The sequence below is a fragment of the Nomia melanderi genome, chromosome 11 (genome assembly GCF_051020985.1).
Source record: "Nomia melanderi isolate GNS246 chromosome 11, iyNomMela1, whole genome shotgun sequence".
Lineage (NCBI taxonomy): Eukaryota > Metazoa > Arthropoda > Insecta > Hymenoptera > Halictidae > Nomia > Nomia melanderi.
In genome coordinates this window covers 5650779-5663927 of record NC_135009.1, presented here as the reverse complement: position 1 = coordinate 5663927, position 13149 = coordinate 5650779, and the positions used below count along the sequence as shown (strand labels likewise).

Below are 13149 nucleotides of genomic sequence, written 5' to 3'. Positions count from 1 at the left end.
AAACAAAAAAAAATAGAAAAATAGAAGACGAGAACAGATTGGAAACGTAGGACGAGAAAAACTTTGAAAAATGCCTTACGAATATGCTCGGACATTTAAATCGTTCGCGTCTTCTGCGTTTTCGGCGGTTCGTCGTCATTAACGTAATTAGCTCTCTTCGGATCCCAGAACGGCTAGTTTCGGCACCGCTAAATTCGTCTCTGATCGATAAGCCTCGGATCGAGACGTCTGCATTCGGGGGAGGCGAGATGCTACGATTCCGCCTCCCCGAACCTCAGACGCCGTGTCTCTTCTCTGCAAAGGTGTAAAACAACGTAAGTGGAACTGAAGAAATAAGAAAAAAAAAAAATAAAACAGAAAGAAGGAGCAGAACGATGAAACGGGGAAAACGCGAGCCGCGTTTTTCTTTTCTTTCTTCTTCGTCGCCCGACGACTCTCACATTGTTTCTTTTTCAATCTTTTATTTTCTTTTTTTCTTTTTTCACGTTTCGTTCGATGTCGATCATGGCTGATACATGAGGTAGGGTGATGGCTGAGGAAAGAGAATCGGAAGGATGATCTTATCGGTGTGATAATAGATATTGTTTTTAATCTCTTCTGGAGATATATAGCGAACAAGTTTTTACTTTGCCATTATTGAAAGAAAATATTTGTTATATGAATTGTTGATGTTTATATACTCGCGAGATATCTCGCCGATTGATACGACAGGGTTGAACAAGTTTTTCTGGCGCGTCATTCCATGCAACGGTGTCAACGTTTCGGTGTTTTATGGTTCAATCGTTTTCTTTGTACAGTTTCAATTTATTGTGTGCGTATTGCGGATGTCGGTGCACTCAGAAAGTAAAGATAAGAAATTTGATAAAGTATAGTCAATTAAATGGCAGTTCTAACAAGTATTTTGTTTATTTTTAATGTAAATTAAATTGTTATATAATGTAAATATTATATTTATTTACAGATCTGCTTTTCATTGTATTCATTTTTAATGTGTAGTTATGTATATGGCTTCGAAAAATACTATAGTGCATAAAGATCCGCAGTTCATTTGTTTGTACATTATAAACTGTTATGATGTGCTGTATTGGGTAATTGTTTTTAGTGAATGGAAAAATGAATAATAAAAAAATTTATTTAAATAATATATAGTTATACTAGAATAATAGTTTCATAATTTGATACTAATAGCTAGTAATTCATTATCTCATAAATAGCAATAAATTTGTTAAAAGATTACATAAATTACATTTCCAACAAAGATATTACGGTTTCATTCCAAATATGTCAAATGTTTAATAATTCGTAATTGATATCCATTTTCTAAAAACGAGTTAGGTACATTTGAATATCGAGTACACTCATGCACGGTTTCCGTAGTGCCAGTTTCGTATTTTGCAATATAAAATGAACTTCTTCATGCAAAAAGAATCTCAATCACTAAACACTCTTTCTTCAGTTCTCGAGCACTTGTCGGTGCAGTTCCAAGATTCAATCCCGATTATTTCCTACAATCTAATCTCTTTCCAATAAAATGCAGAATGTGTGTTTCTCTTAAAAAGAAAATGAAGAAAAATATTTCTAAGAATCTTGATACAGGTGACATGCAATTTACCTGAAAAATGTGCACGAAACGCGGACACCGTCCTTTGTAATGGCGATATGAGAGGAAATTGAACGATCGTAGAACAATAGATACGTGGAAAAGTGGGAGAAAGTGAGGCAGAGGTAAAAAGGGGTGCGTGTTAGGGCTGAATGGCGACTGGGCGAAGAGAAACACAATCGGAGCTCATAAATTTGGCATGACATAGACGCATGACCGTTCCATGATTCAGATGTTAACGTGAAAATTTCACGCTTGCTGACTCCGGGGTATTACGTGAACGAAGAAAACGATGGAAAGAGGCATTTTTTTTCACGAACTTATCGTGAATCCTCGAATATTGACCGTTCTCCAGTTTTTACATTTATTCTTACTTTGGACGTTCGAAAAAAGGATTTTGTTGCGAATTAGTAATATCAGGCTGTGCAGTTGTATTCAAATTGTATCTTATGAATTTTCAACAAAACGCTCTGGATCCATTTCACTCATGAATTATTAATTTCCCTCGCGAGGCCGTTGCATGTATATTAAACTCAATCCTTCCTCTACGATGAAAGGTGCGTACAATTAGCTGACCGTAGCGATTTGTTGGTAGCTTTGAGAACGTTTAAAAATATTTGTCTTCATTGCAGTGAATTAAGGCTGATTTTGTAGGAATATGCTCCTTATTGGTCAACTGTAGAGGACTATTAGTGTTTCAGATATGAGTATAGAATTTCTGATAAGTTTCTTTGCAATTTCGACACAAAAATAATTATTGTTTTGTTTCATATATTTTTATACTATGTATATACTACTTATCAATGAAGTTTTCTCAAACTCTCGTTCTGAATTCTTTCCTTCTTCTTTCTTACTATTAATAAATAGATTATTATTACTCAATATTACACATTCTTCCAACGAATACATTACTACTCATCAACATGAATCCATTATATTAAATAAGAGAGACAAAGAAAATTTCATTCCATTGAACATCATCAATTAAGGGTTAAGAAAGATTAACATCAACCCTTAAAATACTTTCTATTTTCACCGTTAGAGACTCATTAAGGGTCAACATTACAAACACCATAAAATTGAGAAACAAAAAACATCTAAATCTATCTTGACCAATCAGACTCCTTCGGTGTTACACCATATGAGTCAGTCAACTATAGGAACCGAAAAAAGCTTCTTCAAAATCCCTCGAGAATACAGAAACTGCACGTTAACATCTTCATCAATGGACACCATCGACTATCATAATAATAAGGACACGAATGTGTACACAGGATACATACAGACAATAGAGCTCTCTCGTAGAAGTAGTAGACTAGAATTTTTTTTGTCAGCGCTCTCGAGTCCCTCGAGAGGATCTGCCTCAGAACGAAAACTTACATAGTCCTCCTACCTTGGAGGTCTTGGCGTAGGTCGCTGCAGCTCTTCCCGGCTTTCGCATTCGCCTGTCCGACGTTAGTTCGATGCCGCATGCTGGCGGATGCGCCAGTGGTAACTGGTCCTGGCCCGGGACTCGGGGTACGCGACGCGGATGGCAGCCCGAGGAGGGAGTCAAGGACGTCCTCCAGGGTCGTGGAGCCAGGGCTCGGTTTGTTCCGCAGAAGAGCTGCCGTCGCCATCGCCTCGTCCATATCACTCTGGCCCGATCCTAATCGGTTTCATGCAGGGGTCAAGAAAGAGACAGAGACGTCCGCGTCATCATCCTCTTGGCCTCGAACGTTCGTTTCTTTGGGTTAATTGTCGGTCGAACGCAGTGGTTTCGTGTCGTTTCGTCTGATCGTGTCTCACGTGACGTAAGGTATGCTTTTGTACCCTGTTCGCGGCTACATCGTGATCCCTTTTGGGAAATGCTTCAAGCAGCTGTCGATTTAGGGACTATGTTGCTTTGATAGTAACTTTCGATGGTGGTTGCAATTTCTTATTATTACCTTAGATATTTTCCTTCGGTTTTGAAAGAAATCGTGAAATAAAAAGCAATGCAGTGAGTTGGAAATAATGTGAAAGTAATTTCTGTTGAACTGTAACGTTATGATTAAAGGATCTAATAGAAGATAAAGTTTTATTCCTGACTGCGTGAAGAGATTAATGCTTGAAATATTATGAGTGTTTTGATGATGATTGTATATACAAACATTAAAGTGTACTTAATAAAATCAGGATATTATTATACTTTGCTTTGTAAATGATGAATTGGAACCGTAAATGTATAGGTTTAAGCACAACTAATCTGTTGCGTTGGAACAATATTTTAAAGATGTTACAAAGTACTTGAGATATTGAGATTTTTTAATTTTTAAATAGTGCATGTGCAATAACTAATGCATGTTAATAGGAAAGGTTATCTGGATGTGCTAAAATCAAAGAGATTTTTGTTTTAGTTATAATAATTTTAATATTCAGTTAATGAATGAGTCCGAAGTTTCAGAGAATACAGATTTATGTTTATTAATACCATTTTACTTATTTCTTAAATTTTTTATTTAACTAATCCTATAAGTAATGGCTCTATAATAATAGATATATAATGCGGAACCAGTTAAACACCAACGCAACAGATTAAATAATTAGGTATCCAATTAACATGCGTATTTAACCGCGTTTAACGTGGATGCAAACGTAATTTGTGGTAAACTCATTAGGCAAAAGAGGTACTTGCTGCAAAATTAAAAATTGTTTTCAAGCAAAATTGACTTTTGTTTAATTCAGTTCTTATTGACACAATCAAAATCTCAAAGAAGCTTCTAAAATCATATTAACAAGTTCAATATTCATGATTTTACACTTTAAAATTAAGAGAATAATCTACACCATTCAGTTCTTTTTATCGGAAATTTAACATAAATTATCTAACAAAAAACAAATGTTTATATAATATTCCTAAAAAATGTATTGTATATAATACCTTCGAAAACAATCTTCAATGTGTATAGTTACCCTAGATTGCATTTATAATGTAGTGTAAAAACTAATTTTAGAATAAAATTTCAATATTAAAAATAATTCTAAAAACCAGAAAAAAACATACTTTTTACTTGATAATAGTTTAATGTTACGGATTTAAATTATGCCGTCAAGTTATTAATAATTTTAAAGTTATTAAATGGCACAATCAGTAAGATTTGTGCGACAAACGATACAATACATGTTTTCCCTTTTCAATGTTCGAGTATTACGTAACATTGGCTACAAAATGGACATCGATTGCTACTTGAAGCATGTTCACTGAAAGCGCGTGAGATGTGTATGTGAAAAGGTCGAAAAACCCCTCAGCCGGCCATCAACGTTCTAGGGTGCTCGTCACGTGTTTCGTTGGGGTGTCTGCCAAGGGCCCTTTTAAACGCCACTTTTTTCGGTAGACGTCCTTTACGAACTTTTTCACGCTATCATGTCAGAAATTACGGAAAATGTTCTAGACAAGATTCAAAATGTTGTTACATCGCTCAACGGAGAATTCGTCTTTTAACAAATTGCGTATAAATGTATTAATGTTTTCTAAATTATTATGGGAAATAGAGAAAATATATTATTATATATAATATAAACTATTATTTCACAAAAACAAAATGAAATTCATGTTAAAAATTATGAGTAATTCGTGTTTCAAAATATATAAGTTACGTTAAACTGTTGCATTTATAAAAAGTATTATATAACAACAGGTGTAATTTTTAATAGCACAGCACACAAGCATATTAACATTTTCTAAATCAATTTCCTTGAAAATACTTATCCCACTCAAGAAGAAATATAATTTTCACCCTTTCTTTTCACATGGAGATTCACTTTATTCCAGATTGGAAATTTGCAAATCGTCACTAATTTTGCATTAATTCTTCAATACACTTTTCTAAAGAACAATTTACTAACATCATTTTTTTCATTAAAATCAATTCAAAGTTAGCACATTAAAGTGTGAATAGGACATTTTATGCGGTTTATACGCAACATGTTAACCAATCCGGAGACTCACAGCAATTTCGACGTTTTCTGATGAAACAATAAATGTTCTTACCTCGATCGAGTAGAAGGAAATCCAGGGCACTGCTGAAGTTTCTTTAGATACGTCGACTATTGCTATAAGGATCCTTTTCGTCGGTTTGTTCCAACGTTTCTTCGAGACGAACTCGTAACGAGCACCCAGGGGTCTCCGTCTCAGCGAAAATTTTTCGAACTTCGACCGAACAACTGCGAAAACTTCGCTGTTCGCGAACAAAACCCTCGCGAGGAGACAGAGACCGAACTTGTGGCAAAGTAGACGACAAACGGTTGATGAGACGCACTTGTAAGATGGACTCTACTTCGTACGGACGCCAGCAGTGATTCTTGTTGAAAGGAGTGTCAAGCTTTCCCTGGTCACTAAATATATTTTTTTAAATTTTCAATCTAACTTGTTGAAGTATCAATTGGCCTGAATTAACTCGCCAGTACTGCTTGATGAAGGAATGCTATTAGCTAAGTTAAGTAAATATAATAATACAGGTGAGTAAAGAAGTAAAAAATTTCGAAAAACTTCAATCTGAACTTCCCTTAGTCAGTAACTAATTGAAGCGGTCCTACTGAACACGAACCTAGATATTAGGAGACTTACTCTTTACTCTTGTTATATCCTTTTCTTTGCTTCAATTAGGGCTTCCTCCAGTTCTTTGCGTTCTAAGTACATTTGAAAGTAACCAACGTTACATTAGTTAATTTTGTAAGCAGTTTCGTATTTCTTTTCTATTGACGCTTGAATGATTGCATTTAATTTTGGATGTTAAATAAAGAGTAAATGAACACAATAAAATATTTTTAACGCTTTTGAATTTCTCAGTAACTATAATCAATTGCGTTTCATCTCGCTAATATTTTTAAATTGTTAACAGGGCGAATAGCGACTAAACTGATCCATCTATCCATTTATAAACATTTCTGAAATATTCTCATCGCTTTTTCCAATGTAACAAACAATTATATTGCAAATTGAAAAACCGAATACAAATATAAATTATTTTTCCGATCTAGTTCCAATTTTCGCAAGAAATAGGCCATAAACGAAGAAACATTATTCTACATTTTCAACTTATCTCTTATAAAAAAGATAAAACATAAATCTAAAGAATTGTAACAATTGGAACAAACATTCAAATCAAACATCGCATCTTTTCTCCCAGGATGACATAAACAGAAAATTATCCAATAATCATCAATATTACCATAGCCCTTATCAAAAAGAATCACTGCCGACAACTGCGTCCACAGGAAACAGCAAGGATGTGTACGGTTGGAGTATTTCAGTGCGTGTGTTCCGGTTGCAGGAGGAGCGGGGGCATAGCTAATCGTGACGACACCCACACACACACCCACACGCACACCCACACGCACACGCACACGAGAGGGAGAGAGAGAGAGAGAGAGAGAGAGAGAGAGAGAGAGAGAGAGAGAGAGAGAGAGAGAGAGAGAGAGAGAGAGAGAGAGAGAGAGAGAGAGAGAGAGAGAGAGAGAGAGAGAGAGAGAGAGAGAGAGAGAGAGAGAGAGAGAGAGAGAGAGAATAAGGCGACAGGTGGGACGGGGGTAGTGGAGGGTGAATCGCAGCCGCCCGCGATTTTTCTTCACTCATCATCTACATCTCTACGTTTCATCTACGTGTGCTCTCTACTTGAACTGCCGCTACTACTACCAGACGCACGCAGTCTAGCCTAGTTCTTAGCCGGGGAGCACTTTCCCTCGACCGGGGCTCCGCGAAAGCGCAGAAGGCAAAAACGAAGCTGAAGACGGCCACGGTTTCCCTTTGAACCGCCGTCGTTCATCGGATATTTCGGATACAAACGGGCAACCTCATTCTCTAGTTTGCCGGAAGAAACGACGGAAGAAGTGTTCTTGTTCCTCTCCTTTCTTTTTCTTTTGTTTTCCTTTCACGCTCTATTTCCGGCTCGATGTGTGTGTACTGTACAGTAAATACACATCTAGAGCGACAAGCATGCGCGTACGTTCGCGGATCGACGCGGATATGCAAGAACAAGCCACGGAAACTATTGGAAAAAAATAAGAGAAATATAGTTCGTGATAGAGATAGATAGATAGAGATAGATAGTTAGACAGAGAGAGAAAGAGTAAAAAGAATGAAAGGAGAACGAAAGCGATATGGCGGCGAAACAAATACAGCACTTACCGTGACGACACAAGCAGAGCGCATCAACCAAATTAATCGATACACGTATATATATGTATACTCGAGCAGGTATACTGCGAACGGGATTCTGGTCTTCAGCCGAGATGCTCGTAATCGATGTGAAAGTAGAAAAAAGAAGAGAAATTCCGGGGCGGGGGTGAATTGGGAAGTGAGAATTCATATGCTATTCGTGACAGGACATCCTGAAACAGTTTGGGAAATCGCCGTGTATGCGAATTTGTTGTTTTTAATGAATTTTCAAACATTTGAAGTTTTTTTCAATGATATTGGTATTTTGAAAATATTTTGGATTATTATGCGAAATCATATCAATTTATAATTTTTCTTCGTCTATTGAGAAACAAATAAGATTGCATGATTTCTATTGAAGTTTTTTCTTGATTAATTTTGCAATATCGGTATCTCCACGTCAGTGTGCAGAATTAGGAGCGTAATTTTGTGGACAAAAAGTTTTCTAAAAAACTGTATTCCAATGAATAAAAAATAGTTTTCTTTAAATAATTAGCTCATAAATATTCCTAAAAATCTTACTAAGTGGTTTAAAATAAAGTAAAACTAATTTTTTCAATTTTTTTCTCAAACCATTTTCATTGTGGAAAGTAATGCATCATTGGTATTCAGCCTTGAAATGCAATGAAATAATCAGTAGCTGCGAGTAATAGTAGTAGCGTAAGCGTATACAGTACAAGATGCGTCAATCACTTTCCGACCAAGTAAACTTTGCGTAATAGAAACTTGAAGCCATATTGGAAACTTTAGACGTTCATATTTGTTCGTCATTCTTTCGACGAAAGTTATTTAAAAAACTATGATTTCGAAATAATATTCACTCTTTACACCACTTCATTTTCCCATATTTCAGAAACATTGTGAATGTACTAAGAACGAAAACTTTTGCTTCTTCCATTTTCATTGATTTAAACAAATAATAAATAATTATAAATGAAAAAAATTAAATTTTTTTATAGTATGTCAGATTCAATATTTTTCCGTATTTCTATAATTCACATTGTCCAAAATGTTTGCAAGTAGAACCTTTGGCGTAAATTATACACTTCCCACTGTACGTAGAGTAATTATGTTAAACTGAGGAGCACGTATGTGCAAAAAATTCAGTTACTTCGAATAATGAAGGCTGTTCCAAATATTTTGGCAATACGTGTACTTCTACTAATTGACAAATTAATTTAATTATCACAGATTAATTAATTCAATTATCGACATTTCCGAAACGATCGGATACTGCTCCAAATATTTTACGCACGCTGGTGCGATTGCGCGAATATTATTATGTCACGAGAGCTTATTATTATGAAAGTATGACAAGCTGGGACAAAAAACAGTTTGTATTTTTCACATCTGTCATGTTCAACTGATTTCATAACGACGAGTCCCCCAAACTGTTTGTTAAAGAAAACATTATTCTATCGTCGAATCTCCGATTCGTCTGGAAAGAGGATAAGAATAAGAGAGAAGAAAAAAAAACAAAGTAGTAAGTAAGACATACTGCAGAAGAAATACTGAACGTAGGTGGTGGAGCATCAACGCAAACAACACAAAGGGTAAATGACAATAATTTATTGTTGTCAAAGGGTAATTACGCTCTACAAAAAAATGATAAATCGTTGGTGTGTCCGAACAATAAGTACGGAATTACTTAAGAAAGGCAAAAGCACCGGCACGCAGAACTGTTCGGTACGAGAAACGCAGAAAGAAAGAGAAAGTGAAAGTGAAAAAAGAGAGATGCATAAAAGAAGAGAGAATGGCAGAGAGGAAGAGAAACATAAATATAGATATCGTTCAAAAAACGAGCGAGAGTCACTCGATATTGATTGATTTCTGAAGCGGAAGTAAATTTCCTTTTGTCCAAACTCGCGGCAAGCAAGAACGGAGAAATGAAAGAAAACACAGAACAAAATAAAAGTATACATTTATCATTTAAATAATACACAATTTACCGACGGTTCTGCGAACACTGCACTCGTAATCAAATGAGTAACAATAATAATGGCATAATAATAGTAATAATAATAATAATAATAATAATAATAATAATAATAATAATAATAATAATAAACAATAATATCAACACGTTTTGCAAGTAATAATGAACGGTGTATACGAATCCATACGTGTTTCCTTCGTACGTATACATATATATATATTTATCCATAAATCTATATATGTATAAGATCGAGCTAGCTAAAAGATAAAATATATAAACGTGTGGACAACTTTACAGTAAACATACATGAACGCAAAAATAGTAGACTACTACTGGTAAAAGTAAAGGATATAGACTAAACGTCTGTGACGGGAGAGTGTACCGCGTAAAAAGAATGCGGAGAGGAAAATATGTAGTAGATTGTACGGTTGGAGAGCAAAATAGTGGGGTGGAGGAGGACTGGTCTCGGTGAGGGTTTGGAGTTCAGGAGGGTATGCAAATTACTCGCGGGGCAAACGAGGGCGGAGGGCCTTCACGGGGGATCTTCCAACGACGAGGGGCGGTCGTAACAAAGTAACAAAGATTCAACTTACAAAATATTCTCGTGGCCAAAATAGAAAAAAGAGAAAGAACAGACAGAAAAAAAATGTACGAATTCGTGGTACTTTTAGTAAAAACGAACGAGGCTTATAAAAAGTCTACCAGGAAGTCTGCCGACGCGCTTCCGTCACGTGGTTAGTTGGAACGAGTCGAAAGACCGCCTGTGGAATGACGAAATATACGCTGGGAACGTCGACACGAAAATCGGAAGAATTGATTTTCTAAGAAGATTCACGGTAACGAAACCTTTTCTTTTTAAATTACATTCTTCCGTTCGTGAATTGCAGTATTCCTTCGTTATAATCGCGCTTCACTGATTCCGACATAATGGCGTCTTGAACGCCATTTTTAAGCGTTTCTGCTGGTAAAACAGAATCAGAACAAAATCAGAAACTGCAGAATCGTATTAATTCCTCTATATAAACGCGTCAATGGAACCGAACGATGTTACGCAAAGGGAAATACGTGTTTCTGTCTTCTTTTCTTTTGTCACAGGTTTTCAAGCATTCGTAGTTTCTCTTGATTCGTCGTCGACGTTCGACAGAAAATTTCCAAAGAAAGATCGTGCGTAGAAAAGAGTGTGGATTCACGGTATAGAATCGCCTTGTGTGCTTGAATTTCATTGAAAGTGTGCGGGATTGATCCAGACCCTCGAACAGTTCCGATTTACAGTTCAACGTTCACGAGCGGCAAGCTGACGAAAACGATAAACGAGTGAGGGAAAACGGCGATAGTAGTAATCGGCGGGGGCGTATATTATATTAATCTCGAGTCCCGTGATTTTTAAACGGAAAGCTGACCCAGCGGTTTAAAACTGTGTGAAGTCACCTCTCTGCTAACCCTCGAGGTTTGCACCTATACACTGACAATGAAAGCACTGCGAGTGAAGGAATCCCATCGAATGGGATTACTACGTAAGCGATACAAAATTCTAAGCTATCTAGTTAGAAAAGTGTACACGGCTGGAGTGGAACGAGTCCTTAGCGCTTCCTTTTATTTTGATGTGACCAATCCTAGGATCATTAGCGAAATCTTTGCCGTTTATCGGACCTATCTGAAATAATTGTTTGTGTATCATTATTTGACGATAGATTATTTCTCGCATTGGAAAATCTAGATGCAATACCGATCGAAAATATGAAAATTTATACAATAGAAAGGAAATAAAACGTTGGTATTCGATGAATGTTAAACTTTACGTTTAAATTGGCAATTTTGTAAAGTTATTTTTATTAAATATTTATTGAAACGTTAAATGCTTAGTTTATGTACAATTATATAGGGTGCTCCAAAGGTAAATGATTCGTTGTAAGAATCTTCTGTGAATGGAAATAAGAAAATTAGTAAGTACAAAGCAATAGAGGAAACGTTTATAGTGTATCGGTTAGATCATGCGCAATTGCGCATACTTCGACACTACTACATTGAAATTAGACATTGATATCACTTTTAGAAATATCCAAGAGTAAACTTAATTGAATATTCCATCTTTATTTTATATTTTTATTACAAGTGTTTAGTAAAAAATATATAATACTACTTTTTATGTTTCATTATAGAATGCAGTGTCGTATTCTTATACTGAATTACCCTCTATAAGTGTAAACATTTTCTTAATTACTTAACATTAAATTTCTTAACTGGAAAATAATTTTGAAATACTAAAAAAGAATTTCTCTTCACAAATATAGAGTTATAATTTTTTTTTTACAGTTACATATTTTAAATAACATTTTTTATGAATATTCAATGAACAATCTTTTTTCAACAATTTTTTCTTTAGTGTATAAACGTTTCATTAATTAGAATATAAAAATAGAATTCAAATTCGTTGTAAACTCGATTATACTTCAACATTTCACTCTTGCAACATTTCTTATAAAAATAGAAATTATAGCCGTAGCACGTACATAATTAGAAAATAATCTTTAAATAACTAATTCACAATTTCGATCATGAGTTTTTCAATGACCTAGATTTACCAAATCTGTGCATATTTGTAATTCAATCAAAGTTTATTATCGATCATCAGAAACAATTAACAAACGACGTTCAATATCCATAAACTTTAAAACAATTTCATATTAAATGATAACAAACTATTATTTCTTCGTCACGTTCATTAATTTATATTTGCAATTCATACTCCTAACGAGTTGTCATTGTCCATTCCTCGTCCCAACACGATGCCCGAATAACGAAACAATTTCATAGCCTCGAGTATAAGTCTAAATACAAGATAATCGCGATTTGCATAGTTAACAGACTAAGAGCTACTTTTATGAACATACCAACGGAATAAAAAAGATTCCTCCAAAAATATCTCCTACGTCCCTCAACAATAACACCGTTGCGTAACGAATTACGCCAGTACCTTAATCGTTTCAACATTGTCTAATTAATCTCACGTACTTATCCGATTGTTATCAAACATTTTATCTAAGATATCATCAAGCTTTCAACGTGAACTCATTCTTAATAACTGTCCAGTCATTAATCGTACAATGTAAAAATCGAAACGCCGATACGTGCACGAAGTAGAACGCAGCGAGGACCGCGAAGTAAATTGAAAGAAACAGTTCAAGAAAGCTGCTCAAGATTGCACGCAAATACAAGATGCACCTTGCGTTCCATCGATCCTTAGCAATGTTCCTTAAAGATCTGGAGAAGATCAACAGAAAATTATGTACAAAGGGGAACCCGATATCTCAGAGTCACGTGGCTAAGGAGAGCGCATGCGATCCTCGATCGTCCACAGTTCGCTTCACGCGCGTTACAACAAGGTACAAAAATAATTTCTCTTCCGATCCGGAAAGACACGCGACGTGTCGCGAT

General features: G+C 35.5%; 1 protein-coding gene across 11 annotated transcripts in view; it reads right to left on the bottom strand.

Moving 5' to 3' along the window:
• LOC116435221 (uncharacterized) overlaps positions 1 to 13149 on the bottom strand; it is a 136759-nt gene that overhangs the window by 8124 nt on the left and 115486 nt on the right. For 7 of the 11 annotated variants that reach the window (XM_031994586.2, XM_031994587.2, XM_031994588.2 and 4 more), the window contains one exon: positions 2994 to 3248. The exons of 1 other annotated variant lie outside the window; for it this stretch is intronic. In XM_031994586.2, coding sequence (XP_031850446.1) covers positions 2994 to 3248 — 255 coding nt within the window. Of the gene's footprint in view, positions 1 to 92; positions 295 to 2980; positions 3249 to 13149 lie in introns of those variants that run through there. 3 more of the 11 variants (XM_076371998.1, XM_076371999.1, XM_031994595.2) reach the window with 3 other exon arrangements.